Source organism: Metopolophium dirhodum, chromosome 3 (assembly GCF_019925205.1).
Source record: "Metopolophium dirhodum isolate CAU chromosome 3, ASM1992520v1, whole genome shotgun sequence".
Lineage (NCBI taxonomy): Eukaryota > Metazoa > Arthropoda > Insecta > Hemiptera > Aphididae > Metopolophium > Metopolophium dirhodum.
The window spans coordinates 31,503,121-31,520,109 of NC_083562.1; the positions used below are offsets into that span (position 1 = coordinate 31,503,121).

General features: G+C 33.2%; 2 protein-coding genes and 1 non-coding gene across 3 annotated transcripts; all 3 read left to right on the forward strand.

Moving 5' to 3' along the window:
• Positions 1–3,550: 3,550 nt before the first annotated feature.
• Positions 3,551–12,289, forward strand: LOC132940865 (leukocyte elastase inhibitor-like). The gene is made up of 7 exons (XM_061008660.1): positions 3,551–3,807; positions 4,754–4,924; positions 5,798–6,005; positions 10,285–10,472; positions 10,754–10,945; positions 11,328–11,466; positions 11,563–12,289. The coding sequence occupies exons 1-7, from the start codon at positions 3,679–3,681 to the stop codon at positions 11,742–11,744; spliced, it is 1,209 nt and encodes a 402-aa protein (XP_060864643.1). The 5' UTR covers positions 3,551–3,678; the 3' UTR covers positions 11,745–12,289.
• On the forward strand, positions 9,554–9,747 carry LOC132942226 (U2 spliceosomal RNA). The gene has a single exon (XR_009664243.1). It is a non-coding gene; the product is annotated as a U2 spliceosomal RNA (small nuclear RNA).
• Positions 12,290–15,208: 2,919 nt separating the features above from the next.
• Positions 15,209–15,583, forward strand: LOC132941020 (uncharacterized). The gene has a single exon (XM_061008866.1). The coding sequence runs from the start codon at positions 15,209–15,211 to the stop codon at positions 15,581–15,583; it is 375 nt and encodes a 124-aa protein (XP_060864849.1).
• The last annotated feature ends 1,406 nt before the right edge of the window (positions 15,584–16,989 follow it).

The following is a 16,989-nucleotide window of genomic DNA, read 5'->3' on the forward strand; positions in this document are numbered from 1 at the left end:
ATTCTTTTGAATTTTGAAAAGGAATCGATTTTAACCTACAAATTTGTCCAAGACAGTATTTAAAATGCTTTCCATTCTCTATTCTTAATTTAAAAAGCTTTAAAAGTATTCTAAAAGCAGTCAGCATTACACTTGATCAATTTTTTAATATAAATTATGTTAAAAGATAATATCAACAGTATACATATTATTATATTCAGACTTTAACATAAGTAATAAATTACCCGAATATTTATGTCCATATTAGAGTGATGCTTCGAACAATAACACAGGATATTCGGACGATTTATCTATTCACAAGAACCGTTTCCATTCAGTTCTTGAAAATTGAACATAATCATTGAAAAGAGTTACTTTGAAAACGATCCTTCCAAGCAGTGGCGTGTAACATCCGACTATTGCTCAGGCAACATAATATATGGTTTATTACATAATATGGGTGGGTGGGTATTGATAGAAGAAAAATAGGAAATTTTATAGGATGGTATAACAGTATTTTGAGGGGTAGGTCACCTAAAGTTATTCGAGCAACACCAATTTTTTTTATGATACACGCCACTGCATGTTCCAAGCGTTGGTTTTAGCGTACCTCAGATCACGGATAAATCGGCGTTGGTGTACGGAGGTACCTCTCTTTGTGAACTAATTCGACTGTGATCGACAATTCGCCTGCGGTAGATTGGGTATTTATTATATATATAGTCATTATAGCACTTAGTATAAATCTAACTAACGGTCAAACTAATCTCTAAACTTTCTGTTGATACTTAGTTCTATAAACAATTTGAATTTATTGTTCACACAAAATCGGTCAAGTAGTTTTTTGAATACCTATTTAGGTAAGCTACAAACATATATATTCAACTCTCATACTTTTTTTAAGATATAATATCTTTATTCAAGGCAATATACGCGACGATTTGATGCATACTCTTACCTCTTCTTCCCGACAACCCGAGTGACCAATAGCTATACCATTAAGATAATATAAAATAATACTTATTTCTTACTAATTACATATTTCATATATTATTACTATTATAATCAGTATGGTGTAATCAATGGCAATCATTTGAAAAAAAAAATGTTCGATATAATAGTATGACTGTGGTTATAGGATTTTTACTTATAAAAAAAAATAAAGGCATTTATCTACATCGGTATTTCGCCGTTTAAGGTATTCTAATAACAGTCTAAATGAACACTGGGGCTCTAAAAGCTATAGTTGTAGCAACCATGGTTGTTAAAGGTATTTTGTATTTTAATTTTTTTTAATCTAGGATAATAATAGTATAAATTAAATAGGAATAACCAACTTACGTATTAGCGGTCACATTAAACCAGGTAAGGAGTTGTATATATATTGTAAACTATTTTTTTTAGTACAAACATTTGCATATGCAGTATGCCAGTATATACATATACATATCATGCATAACTATGAGTAATAATAAAACGCATGTGTTATATTATACTCTTGTACTAAATTTTCAACTCCCGTTTGATTTAGAAAATTTTAATACATCATTTATTTATCAATGTAGGTATGTCTTATAAACCCTTGGTATAAATTAAGAATTAATAGTTTAATTTTTTATCTAAAATTAATTTTTTTTTTTCATTTTGACAAACTTTGAACAGCAACTTGTATGCCTATAACATACATTAAAACATTAATTTAAATTAATTTAAAAAGTAATTTAAATACTATTTTATATGATAATAATTCAAAGTTATAAACTATTTTGGTTATTGTCATACCTATATATATCACATTTCAATATAAACATATTTGATAAGAAAATTCGGTCATTTTATCCAGATTAAACATAAAAACCAAGTCAGCTATCTATAGTTGTGTTACATAAAAATATAATATCTCTCATCTGTGGCAATCAAAGCCGTGAAGGAAGCGCTCAAGCTCTCAGGCGGGCCTGACTCCCATTTTCAGGTCAGAGCAGTGGCTCCAGTGGCGCTGAAACACGCTTCTTACGATGATCCGGTGTATACATATCAATCTGAATCATTGCTGAGCGGCGAAATTAATATTTGGCTATTTTCAGTACCTACTTGAACAAGGAATAATATTTATACTGTTGTAATTTTATATATTAGTTATATAAATGTTCTAATTTTATATATAGATTTAGACTATTGTCTGGTTTTTATATTTTATAGTTAAATTGTTCATAATATATTATTATAACTGTATACCACCACCACAAGCATGTGCTCAAAAGCGGTATTTGGGGGGGAGGCAACGAGGGGCAGTTGCCCCCCAGATAAAAATGTAGGTGGAATATTATATAGATAAGTTGAATGTGAGAAGATTTTTAAATGGGTCAGTAAATTGTGATTAATTTCTCCCCCCACCGGGCAATAAGATCTAAGTGCCGCCTATGCATGTGCTTAAAGGTAGTAGATATTTTTATTTGTTCTTTCAATGTAAACTTAAATTATTAAGTAAAAAAATGTATAATTTTTCTGTGCAATAAAAAAAAAATTTTTGTTTAAAAACTTGAATTGAATTACGGTGCAGGTGAGGGTCATATTGTGTTAATCGGTAAGTCTAATATCTAAATTAGTGCAGACTCCATATTATTATTAATTTAATTTATTTGGAAATGTCTAATTTTTACCACCATTATTATTTAAATTCAAACTCTAGTACTTATTTCTCCAGAATTGAAAGCATGTAAATTCATTGGCGTAAAAGCTTGAGTAATATTTTTCAAATTCTGCATGTCCCCAAAATCAAGTAAGTCATCTACTAAGTAAATATAAATTTTCTATAATTTTGAAATATTAATTGAAATTTTGTATGCATGTTTTTTTTCGAAAGCGTCATAAATCCAAGTGTTGAGTAAAATCATCAAAATCACGAACATTTACAAATTGTAAATAGCGCTTTTCGACCGCAGTCAGAATTTTGTGGTGCCACCTTGTGTGACCTTCCTCCTCATACTGGTCACACTATAACCTATTAACCTCTGTTAATATATGCGTATTACAATGTACACTTGTTAATATTAGTATAATAATATAATATATGTCGTGGTGTAAAAGTAACACGAGACCACCGCTGTAAGGGGTTAGGTTAGGTATCATTGTAATATCGTCGACATGCGAGCGTTTTCTAAACAAATAATATACCAAACTTTCTACTGGAAATAATATAATAGGTACGGACGCGTGCGAAAAAAAAATTAGTTCCTTGTCTGGGCGCACTATAAGATTATAATTATAATAACGATATTAGTATAAAAGACTCCTACTGGGCACGGTTGTCAACGCCGCCGCCGTGGCATTATATTAATATTCATATACGTCGAGCGTAGGTATATAGTATATAATATATATGTATGTATTTTATATTTATATATACGAGTAGATGCTAGGAGGTACCTACTTTCAAACGCATATTTGATAAATGTATATGTGCACCTATTTATATATAGTCTCTGCGCGTGAATGTATAATGAAGTTCGACCGGTTTATGTAGTCGTTTTTTATTATTATTCCGTTTTTTTGTTTTCGTTTTTCCATACCGATAGAAAAAGATCATTGATCTCGGTCGCGTTCTCATCGAAACACATCGCAGTTTTACTAGGTATATGCACAGCAGCAGCCGTACCTATCCAAGACGAGCACAACTTTGTCCAACAATAATAATATAATATGACGTCTGTCTCGTTGGCCACCGCCGCCGTCGGACTGTGCGTGCTGGCCATCACTGTTTCCGGTCAACTGCTACCGGAAAACAATATATCGAAGTCCACGGAAATCATGACCGACGTCCTGCTCAAGGTATGTTGACAGCCGCAGGTCAGAGTATATACGCGAGATAGGATTCGATTTTAAAAGAATCGAAATTTATATCACCGCGAACTTATATGCACCACCATCTCTATGTATGTATACATTCACCAAGCATGCTCACCCCCATTTTTTCTTCGACAGTGCAGTTATTTAAAAATATAATTTTTGGACATTTTTAAATGATTACTACAGGGTGTATTCTTGAGATTTTTTGGGCTTTGGAAGGATAGTGTCCTCTGGAGATATATACTTCTGTTTTTCAAATGAGAACCCCTCGTTTTCTATGTAATATTATTTTTCTGGAAATATCGACGTATCAAAATTACAATTTTACCGAGTAGTTTTTGAGTCATTGAACTTTGTGAACTCAGGATAATAACAGGTCCATGATAATGGATTTGGAAGATATTGGAGGCTGTGGCGATTTGAACATTTTAGTAATTAATATTAATCCATCATTACCGTCAACATTATTTTATAATCTGTGAAAATTATCCAAGTATAATAGGTACTAGATTCAATTCATATTCAATACATATAAAGGTAATACATCTATCATACATTTAGTACAATCATTTTAATCATTAAGAAACTACTCGTTTCAACTTTGAATCAAGTAAATAAAAGTTTCTAAAAAAATTATCCACTTAGTTTGCAGTGAAAAAAGAAGTTTGTATCGACACAGAACACTCCTTAGGTAGTAAAAATATTAAAATATTGTCTTTAAGTATAAAAAAAAAAATTCCAAAAATTTGAATTTTAATAAATGTATTATTAAAGAAAACATGGGGGGGGGGGGGGGGGTGAGCACTGATCGTGCTGGTTGAATCACCCCGTATATCAGGTATACCATCGTACCATACCTATATAGAAATAAGAATTATTAGACAATACAAAAACGGTTTTATAAAATATATGACTTGTCTCGTCGCAGGCCACGTCTGATGATAATTTCAATTACGTGGTGTCCCCGTTCGCGAGTTCGGTGATTTTGGCGCTAGCAGCTGAGGGAGCTGACTCGGAAACCAAGAGCCAACTCGTGGCGACTCTGGGCGGTGAGCTACCAGACAAGAATTCCTACAAAGAAGTGCTCTCGACCATCAAGGTATGTAGCCACCATATAGTTAATACTATGCGCACATCCTATAATACAATACACGTCGTGATAAGTAAATAATAAGTAAACCATTGCACAACATAATATGCGTACGGTGAAATAACACCTAATACATTGTTATATGGACAATAAAAGTGTATACCTATATTATAATTGGACCATTGTAGGGTATATCAAAGCTGTTCTCATTAACTGTTGTAGGTGGTAGCAGGTGCGGGCGGTAGTACGGAAAATGAATAAATAAATATTTTTACTAATGTTTGTAGGTAGGTACCTAACAGATCTAATATTACTTTATGTTTTGGGTAAATACTAAATAATGTAAAATGTACTGAATATTTTGAATAGTTCTATTTTTAGTCAACAGTGGTAGGTACACGACTGATTCGTAATACACATGATATGAGAGTTAGGTATACGCGAAAAAAATTTGAGAACCTATATCAGCTGAGTTCTAAATTATAGAGGTACCTAGTTATTGTGTGCGTACTGTGCAGCTCGACAAAACTGAAATATTATGCACTAGAATACCGTGGTTCTATTATTTTATTTCAAAATGTATCCATGTCGCCCCTATAATATAAGATAAGGTCTGGTACCTACTGTGATAATTGATATAGGATATTAGACAACAAATTCAAAAATGTTTGTATACTATAATAAAGTATTGGGATTAAATGAGAATCCTCGAAATGAAAATAAAATAATCGTATTGTTACTGTAGAACTTTAAATTTTAATATTAATTCCTGATAGCGCTGCTATATTATATTATTATCTCGCGGTACAAGAAGACAATTTTACGAAACTTTTTTAATATGAATTCATTTTTTTTTTCATTCATTATATTTTTATGGCGCAGGGCTATTCGTTGGACGGGTTCGCGCAGAACAAAGTAGTGCTGAAGAACTTCTTGTACGTGTACAAGAACTACAGCGTTCACGAATCGTACGCCCAACTCGCCCGGGACTATTACCTGACAGATGTGAGGAGCGTCGCCAGACCAGACTTGGAAATGAAACGAGCCGCAACCAACAGCATCGCCGCCGACGACGACGAATCCACCGCCGGTAACTTTTTATGATAATATCATACTAGTACTCATGAATCTCGTGGGCTTCGCACGCAAAAACAGAATTATTAAAATACATTTAAAAAAAAAAAAACTTAGACTATTGAAAAGTTTTGTCGGAAAAGTGGAAAATCGAAATGCAATATGTGTCCTACCCTCCCATGGAAATAAAAGCACTGAGAGGACACTTGAAAGGAAATTTGGAACAATTTCATAAACAAAATAGTGAAAAAGTAGTGTTATCAGACAATGGTAGTATGGTACGATAAAAAAGATCTGTTATTATCTATAAGTTTATAACTATATAAGGATTACGCGATTTTAGTCCAAACGATTGTCAGTGCAGTGTGAAATCCGCGCGTTCATAATATATTATTGACATTATCAAAGTATATCCCCAAATATACTACCCGCCAATACTGAAATACTTAAAAATAAAATGATTATAAAAGACTTCAATAATTAAAAATGAATAATAATTTTAATTTTTAATAGACTATACATAATTTTCCCCTTTTCAAGAGTCCCTTCTTTTGACAAATAGAATAATTAATTTAGTGAATATTATAAATTATAATACACTCACAAAATCTATTGTCAAATGGTAGTAATATATATTAACTATAACTTATAAGTCTTATCAATTTGCAAATTATTTTCTTTGACGATGTACCTATCTATAATGTAGAAAAATATGAAATTCTGGAGAACCTGACAACCTTATTAATAAGGACATTTATTTTGCGAATAGCCGAAAGACCGGGACTGAGCTTTACTGCTGAACACAAATGTAATAATATATCGTACGTTCGTATTAGATACTCCCCCCTCCCCCCCCCCCCCCACGACACAAGACACTGTACCTAGACCATTTATAGGCGACTATCAATCGAAAAAAAGGTGTTTCTCGCCTCGAGTTTTTACGTAGAGTACTAAAAGCTCTTTCTGTCCACTGCTGGATACAAACGAATTTTTTCTGGTTAAACTTATTATGAAAACAATATTTTTTAATTAAATTCAACTGGTGGGTTTTTCTACCGCCTATGTGTATGGCAAAAATGTACGATTGTGTTAGTCATCTATCAGCTCTGCCGTATAGCGCCGTACGAATAAAACGACTCTCTTTGTATAACATAATAATAATAATAATAATATAATCTATAATATTTATCCCGTTTTGCAAATATCGCGCGGTGGAAACCGGGTTTTAGCGAACAGCTGCTGCTGGCCAAATCCGCCCACGATCACGATGATGCCAGTGGTCTCGTCCAACTGGATTCGCACCAAGTCGTGACACACAATAGACACACGCGTTGTACATACACATAAATCGCATTCAAGACGCGTGTAAATAAAATATATAAATTTTGAATATCGTATTATTATAATCGCTCTGGTCGGAAACCCGTTAATGGTTAAGTGCATCTGCATAGCCCCATAATATAATAATATATAGGTACGCATATATAATATTTGCTAATTTGTTTATGCTAATATCAAATCGAGTTATTCATATTTTCTCACCGCGTTGAGTGTATTTCGAGTTTCTGACTGAATAATTTTGCACCGTTATAATTTATATATATATATATATATATATATATTACATCAACCGGTTTGAAAATTGTTAAAGACTTCGAAGGCGATGCGATAAATCGGATAGCGCCAGGCCGCCGGCCGAAAATTTCTACGATATATGAAATGACGTAGCCACGTAGGTATACAAAAAACATTATACAGAACGAGTCCGTCAATTGAAATATCGAAGGGAGGATTGGGAACATTTTTCCGGGCTTGACTTTATCCAAAATAAATTTATCGCTGTATGGCCTTGAATATTTTCATTAGGTCAAATAAAACAACCAATGTTTTGCTACTAAATCTATGATTCGACACTATTTAAAATTTAAATGTATGCAAACTTGTTTGGACAGGAATACTGAGAATAAGCTATTCAGGCCATTTCGCCCTGCACATTATCATTATGTATTTGTGAAATTTAGCACTCCCGCATAAATCGTTATTTTTCAAATATACGCAGTCCCCTCTCCGATGAAAAAAATTCACTATTTCCAACGCAATAATGAGGTTTCTATATAGTTACTCAGTGGCTATACTGAGTGACTCTTTTATTCAGGCATTGTTCCAAAACTATTAACGGTACATGCACCTCCTCCCAGAAAATGTGTGGTGTAGGTAGTAATTTCGTGCAACGGAAGAAAATGGGTTATCGAAACAGATGCAATTTACTAACGGCTGATCTCAGAAACTGCCTGACCGATTTCCATATAAGTTAAATCAAATAATAGATAATCCCGAAATTCCTTGGGACTCGGATGGTGTTTTTATTTTTTTTTTCTCACACATAAATTTCATTTTGGCTCCCGAAAATCAAATATTTTTTTAGTTTATATACCTATGTTATATAGGTACCTACTTAAGCCAATACAAATAATGACTAAAAATGTAAAAGACGTGTATTATAATTTATAGACTATAGCTGTATGCCCGTATACGGTGAGGTACCTACACAATATATAACATTATAACAATATTATAACATTTAACATTGAACGTGCTACAACTTATAAATATCAAATATTATTTTTAATATTTTTATTTAAAATATTATAATATAATAAAACATATATTAGGTAAGAATTTGAATAAATTTAAATTGTATTTTATTAAAACAATAAATATTTAGTCCAAGTTAACTGCAGTCTGCGGACGTCTGACATTAATACATATTTAATGGTAAATTAAAAATAGTCCCAGTAAACATTATTGTGTAAACTAGGTACGTCTATAAAAAGGATAATAATTTTGGTTAGTATACGTCTTATACGTTGTTACAATATGTATATTGTTAGTATAAATGTAGAATATACGTTTAACCGAGTTTATTTTTCGTGTACGATGGGTAGAACTGTATTCGTAGGTACATTTTACGAGGCGCGTTTATTGTACAAACATTTTTTGTATGACAACGAGAGGGCGCTATCAGTACACGATAGCTGTCGTCTACGAAAGACGCGGTGCCGCCGTATTTCGCCGCGTTGTCATTACTCGTAGCAACATGGCCATCGAATTTACGTATGACAAAACGTCGTTTGTTGTAATTCCATTGTAACGATACTGATCGTAATATGTTCAATCGGTTATTTGCAAACTCGTTAGTGTCTTACAACTATTAAACAAAGGAAAAAACAAATTCTCGTAGAATTAGACAACGAAAAACGTATTTTTGGAAAGTAATATTTGATGTATGCGTACGTTTTTTACTGACGCTAGATAGCGCTATTGAGCTGTACCGTTTGTCTGATCGTATTGTCGACAATTAATCAATAAAATCATCCTTTTAAATGCAATTATTATCAACTTGTGAGGTACATATCATGAAATTAATGACGTATACAGCTGATTTTCAAAATGCGATTTTTCGAAAATCGATATTTTCACTTTTCCGGACACGCTCAAATTTGAAACTACAATCGTCTTAGAATTGCTTTTATCTTTAAGATACCTCAGTGATGTTGAAAGTGTATCGCTTCTCGGCCTATCGGCTAAGATCAAAGTGTAGTATCTGTTCTTATCAGCTTAACATCTGATACACCTTTCATTGAAAGGTTCAAATGTTAAACTAATTTTTTCAAATTTGGTGGAGATTTTGGGGCTTGCTCCTGCTCCACCGCGGGTTGACCCGGTATTGCAGTACCACCGGGAACGGCCCACATATTAAACATGATATTATAGCTTAGTTAAATAAGATTTACGCAGAAAATACTCATATAACACATTTAGAATTGAAATTCTTAGAAATAATGTGAATTTTCTTGAAAATTATTGATAAACACGCGCAACGGCAGCACTCGGTTTGCACGTCATCTCCGCCGGGAGCAAAGGCCGGCCGCGCGCGGCCTGTAAATTTAGCGGAGAACGCTAAAAAGGTTCGAGCGAAAACGCGGGAAGTCCTCAAAGAGGGTAAAGGTGAAAAATCTGAAAAAATTGATATCTTCATACATAAACTAAATTATTTATATTAATAGATAAAAAAAATATTAGTTTTTATCTTTAATCTTTAAATATAAATACAAAGTTCTTCGTAAATGTACCTTTTTTTTTCTGATAATATTTTCTATACAAACTTATAATACAAAGTTCTTCGTAAATGTACCTTTTTTTTCTGATATATAATAATGATCGAGTGTTATTCAATTAAAGAACAATATTATGTTATAACTACATACTGAAAAATTGTTTTTCGTAAATTTTAGATTTCAAAGAGCACGCCCTGTTGATCTTCAACGGTTTGTCATTGGAAATGACTTGGCCGAAAAGCACGTGGCACAAGACGTCAATGTCGTGGAACGGCAACGTGGTAAAAGCGTTCGGCGCAGCAGGCAATTTCGCCATTGCACAAATACCTTCCCTCGAATGTACAGCGTTGACATTGCCCTACAAGGTATGTAACCTAATCTAGCAAAGCATAACTAAGTGACCATTGTATAATATTTTTAAGTTAACATTTTTCAATTTTCAGTTATTTTCATTTATTTGTTCCTGTCCCAATAATAATGTAAATTTGTTCATAGCTGGCTTAGATTGTTTTTCAGTTTTGTTAAATCTCGTATGGATGTTATAACTAAATTGAAATTAATATCATCCAACTTTTGGTTTTGCTATAAGTACAGATAACCGACCACGTCGACCGCAGTAATATAATCATTTTCGCGCGCGTTTCAGAACACTGACTACGCACTGTTGGTGCTTTTGCCGAAAAATAAAGACGTCTCGCTGAACGAAGTACTGAAAAAACTTAAGCCAGAAAACGGTATCGAAAAACTAACCAAAGCGATGACGATAAAGCCCAGTTTCGTGACTATGCCGTGTTTCCAAAGCAGTAACATTACCCACCTGAAAACGGTTTTGCAACAGGTACTTATAGCTTATAAACGCCATCATTGTGATAATATAGGTAGGCGGTAGCAATATTTATATGATAACAATAAATGATAATAGCAAGTTTTGACGTTATGATGGGAGGATATAATATTTATATTCGGTGTATGCATAATGTTGTTCAAAATTTATCTTAACTTTTCTGTTGCCCGGAATAAAAGTTCTGATTCGCAGCAGTATATATAGTATACATTTTTTTTAATCGCCTATTGTAATCAATTGTTTAACGTTCATTGGATCGTTTTGTCATTTATTTATTATCATTAAAATATAATAATAATTTTAATATTGTTAACAGTTATTTAAAATATCACCTTAACACTTTTTTTTCTCTTTCTCCGTCTATTACCCGCAACAGGGAACCCAAACGAATTCCGTGTTCACCGAATCAGCAGACCTGTCGAAACTGTCGTCGGACAAACTGTACCTGGACGACGTGGTCCAGCAGGCGAACCTCCGCATGTGCGTCGACGGCACCTCCTCCTCATCGCTGACCAGTATGTCTTACCGCGATACGTCGCTGACTAAACACGCGGACCCGGACGACCGCCGTCGTGCCGCCATCGTTAACCACGGTTTACCAAACGTTTCAGGTTCCGCATTCACGTCGCAGAGGGTCATCAAGGAGTCGGTGGTCATGGACCGACCGTTCGCGTACGCGCTGTACAACGTGGCCAACGGGATCGTGTACGCGGCCGGCAAGCTGGAGCAACCGGTCTGGGAGGATACCGACGACGACGGCAATGGTTCCGACATCGAGACGATCGACATTTAGACAGCTGCACCAAAGGCGATTGCGTTCATTATAATAATAATAATAATTTATTGCAGTTCGGATCATATTACGTTGTATAGATCTTGAAAAAAAACATTCACTACAAACTCTTTTTAAAAAAAAAAAGCACTATAATACGCGAAGTTATGCGCATGCGTATAATGTATATTTATATATAATAAGTAAATTAATAAATTAAAATATATAATAAGTATTCTACGACATCCGAACTCAATACTTATGTTGTATAGTATAATGATAATCGTTTGTCCGTCGCTCATAGTTCGGTGGGCGGATACAATAATCGTATTAAGTTATGATCGACAGAGATTTGATGACAATATTATAATAATGTGATTTTAATATGACTGTCGGACATTTTAAACAGTATTATAATATAACTCCTATATTTCGATGTCGACGTGACGTTTACATAATATTTAATATTTATTACCTATTAAATTATTAAAAAAATATTTAATTTATTTCTCCAAGTATAATAAATTACATTGTATTATTTTAATATAATTTATGTATATGCAAAATTGAATGTGTTATTATTTAATCCCTGCAAATGAGACTAGTGTATAATATAGGGTGTAACCGTGTAATAGGAAGACCTGAGAAATTAAATAATCTTTGTTCTAATCAATATTTTTAATTTCTTTTATATCTTATTTATAGACGTTTGCGCTACGCGTATAAAATAATGTAAATTTTTTTAAAAATATTTTATGAGAATTTTTAAAAGGTACTGGTTAAAATCTAAATGTTTTCATATGAGTTTGCAACTCTCATAATAATATTGTTCACTGTACGATGACCCTAAATTGCCTAACTAACGCGCCGTCTTAAATTAAACCGTAATATATAACTTACTATATTTTATTTATTTATGACTCACGGAACCTTATGAACAATTTATAAAATATATTTAAGTAATTTTGGTGTACCTGATTAAAAAAAAAAAACATTACTTTCAGTGACTAGAAACTTTTCACCATTTATTATTTATTAATTTGTCGATATAAAATAATTATATTCTATTACTGGTGAAATGTCAGGTTTGTCAATCGTAAAATGTGTGTTACAGACTACAGTTATCCATTACAAACTATACCTGATTATAGATGCATAATAATAATATATATTTTTAGATAATATATACCTGGTTGGCTAGTTAGTATACGCTTATAACATATCATATTGTACAAATATCTTAGTTGTTGGTATGCAGTATTCATATTTGTTAGTTGTTACCTATATATTTTATAAAATTGATGGTTTGAAATTTAATGAACTATGAATGATATGATTTCATAACAATAATCCAATTATATATTAAATGGTATACCTACAACCTACGGTCCTACATAATACCTACTGTGTTATACACAGATATATAATCAGTTTAAAACAACAGTTATTGGCTCTTTAGCACCCTGTTTATTGATTGTGTATGTTTGTATTATCTAGCTTGGATTTGAGTATGCACTAAAAAAGTCATATCTTGCACTAAACACACAAAAATTAAAGTACCAAAAAAACATGTTTTCATCATGGTATTGACTTGTTATGTTTTTCTGAATAAAAAGTAATCATTTCCCTTTCTTCGTATTGGTACATCTTACAATTATTTACTGACACGTCTAAATCAGACTAAATTATGAATTCCTGGAGCAATGTTAACTTGATTTATATTTAATTTATAAGTTGTTAAATAACTATATGTCTATATCGATTGGCCAGACCAAGCGGTCTAATGTTCCAAGCTTCCTCAATTCACACCTGATTAACGGACTTATTTCATTTAATAACACTAACTACAAATTATGCTACTAACTTACCACTATTAATAAGCATTATGAACCTTGTAAATATTTTTAAACTTGATCTGTTCTGTTCAATTTATTTTACTTAATTACAATAAATCATAGTCTGCCAGGCAGTCATCTAGTTTCACGTATAAATAACGTATATACCTATAATATTACTCTTTTTTGTTTGTAAATTAATTATCTCTACCATTGATAAATACATTTAAAAATACTATGCTTACTATGTTACTCATATAATATGTAATTGGGACCAACCCGCTTGATATTTAGATTAATTAATTAAGCTAATAAAATTTAATTCGTGTTTTTATACACCTTATCGGTAAATATTAAAAATATATTCAAACAGATACAAACATATTGTTTTTTATACTATAGTAACTTGTTGTTATAATGTAAATAATATTAACTTTCAATTAACATTAATCTATCGATTGTCTGTTATCTATTTTGTGTTTTTTGTCATTTGTGCATAGTCAACGCGAATTATTATTCTATACTTAATTAAATTTTTTCTAATTGTACATGAATACCAAACCAGCTTAAATTATGATTTCAAATAATATATTTGCAATGTTTCAAGTCATTTCGACACTGTTATTGCTGCTACAGCCAATCGTCAGTGGCCCGATGCCGATAAATAGTAATGTTCTAAAAACACATATTAATTTTGATATAATATTATAATATAACTTTCACATTTTTTTTTTACGAAGTTCGGTATACCGCACAAAAAGTATTATAAAACATTTATCATATTGATTTAGATACATACGACGTTCGGTTATATTTTCAGGCGAAGACAAAGAGGATACGAAAAAAAATAATATTATTGACGGATTTTACAGTGCTCCGCCGTGTGGTGATGGAATGTTCAGGGACCCACTCGAGATCTTGGGTTCGTTATACTTACACGTATTAACTATTTTTAATTTGATTTTTGCAAGACATCGTAATAGTCTACGAGTAGGTAAAATTAAAGTGTGAAATTGCAAATACTTTCTGAAATTTAGGTAATGGCCCAGAATTAAAATTTAAGATAGGCTCTGTTAGGTTAAAATTAATTTGTTTACAAGTCATACTTAATGTTTTCAATTTAGTTCATAGTCCGTATAGTCACATTGATTTTGGAAAATATTTGTAAAATTGTCTAGTAATTTCGTTTTAATTTGTATTAATTTGCCATAATACATTAATATAAATAAAATAAAATGAACAATAAATACACAAGAATTTAAATTTCGTAATATACACCAATGTGCGTAGGTATATTGTGCTCAACGAAAAGCAAAGGCACAACATTTAAGACAAATATTTGAGACACTCGCGTCTCTTATGTCAACCGTTACAAATAAATCGGTCATTTGCCCCCCCCCCCCCCCCAATCTCCGTAGTTTCCCTTTGTTTCCCTGTGTTTAACACATTTTGTGGCCAATTTCTGTATACCTTATGTACTTTTGCCTTCCCCCCCCCGAATTAAAATCCGGATCCGCCACTGCCCGCGGTTCAGAGTAATGAACAATATAATATTTATAGTTACGGTCCAGCCGTCCGGTTTTTTAATACGTAATATTACGATCGTTACCTACGCATCGTTTTACAGGCGTTAAATTCCCCGAGTCAAAAATGTTGCATCTATGCAAGGCGAACGTGTACATGTACGCGGATTTCGTTTCGGACGTGACTTTTCCGACGGACGCCAGCAGGCTCTGCGGGTCCGTCTGCAGAAGCTACCAGGCGTCGATGTACACGGAACAGGGCGTGACCGTGTCGCTGATAAACTCAAACTGCGACTATACCGGCGACACGGTCATCGAGGAACGTTCGGCGAACGAAACGCACGCGGCCACCTGTCCGGACCTGAGCACCGCGTGCGTGTGCGCGTACAACGTGCGCTGCAACAGGAAGACGAAACTCATGAAGTACACGCTGACGCCGAACGACAAGGGATACCTCAGGGTGTTGGCGGCGGACTGTGGGTCGTCCGGTTACGTCACTTGAGAACCCTCCCCCCGGCAGCTGTGCCACCCACCGCCGAAAGTCACGCTTACCGTATACCTACCCACCGCGGAACGATATTACGTGCGTGACACTGCTTTTACGAAAATTCGCACGTCCCCATCCCCCCCCCCTCTGCAGTGTGGAGGTTACAGCGAGGAATATACTTAATGCAAAACAAATGTCTTCGGTAGATTGTGGTGTTTACATATATAGCAATGGAAATGTTGAAATGACAAAAACACGTCGTTTTATAGTCGGGATTAACCAGCTTTGGTGACATGCGTGGGGTAATTGTTTACCTCACTATAGATCCATGCTGTAAATAATTGTTGTGAATTTTCTATACTCCGTTGAGTACTTAATGCTAATTTTTTTATTTATGATTTCTAGTATAATATAAATAATAATAACACTCATCGGTTACTTGGTAATATTAATACAATCGTATTATAAGTATTATTATTATTTAAACGGAAAAAAATTAATTTAGTAAGACATAAAAGTAAGACATTCTCCGACCAGAATAGTTTTTCAATAAAATTACAATAATATTTTACAAACACATATTTATACATCCATTACAGTGTCACAGTGACTTACTTAATGGCTATATCGCAAAGAACGTCTCCTCTTCACCTATCGCTTCGTACACTACCTAGGTGTCGTTCTGTTTAAATTTACGAGGTCTCGAAAACTCGACCTCGGTGTGTGATATTATTACTAGGGATCAATCCGGATCAGGGTTACCTTACGTGAAGCAAAGTACTCGGCGTATATATTTTTTATATGTATCTGATGTTAAATATTAATGTATTATTATTACTACAACATCAAATCATATAGTATATCAAACATCAAATAATATGTATTAGATACTTATAAATTATAATTGGGGGTTACCGTGATGTGTCGTTGGTTCCGATATCCAATATTCCAATGTGGGTTGAGCCGGTCGTACTCGGGTCCTCTTATTCAGGTCGTTGTAACCCGTTGACTTCCACTATCGACCATAATCTACTATCAACTAATGACTGTCAACTTACTATCTCGACTGTTTCCATCGGACTATACCACTATCGACCGCTAGGAGTCCGATCATGTACGATATCGATGACGATGACAATCTTTACAATCCAATATATTATTTTTATTTCTTATAAAATAAATTACATCACAATGTTAACAGTACTTTTTCAATATCGTTGACGTCATTTAGAAAAGATTAAAAAGATTAAAGTCGATAACGAATTTTACGATACTTTTTTCTTACAACATTGAAGATAATATATAATATTTTTCATAATTTAATGGCACACTCGAAAAAAAAATAGGTAATTTTTGGCACGAACCGTCAAAATAATTTGCTATCCCAGCTATATAGGTAGTAGGTACTTTTGAAACTAATC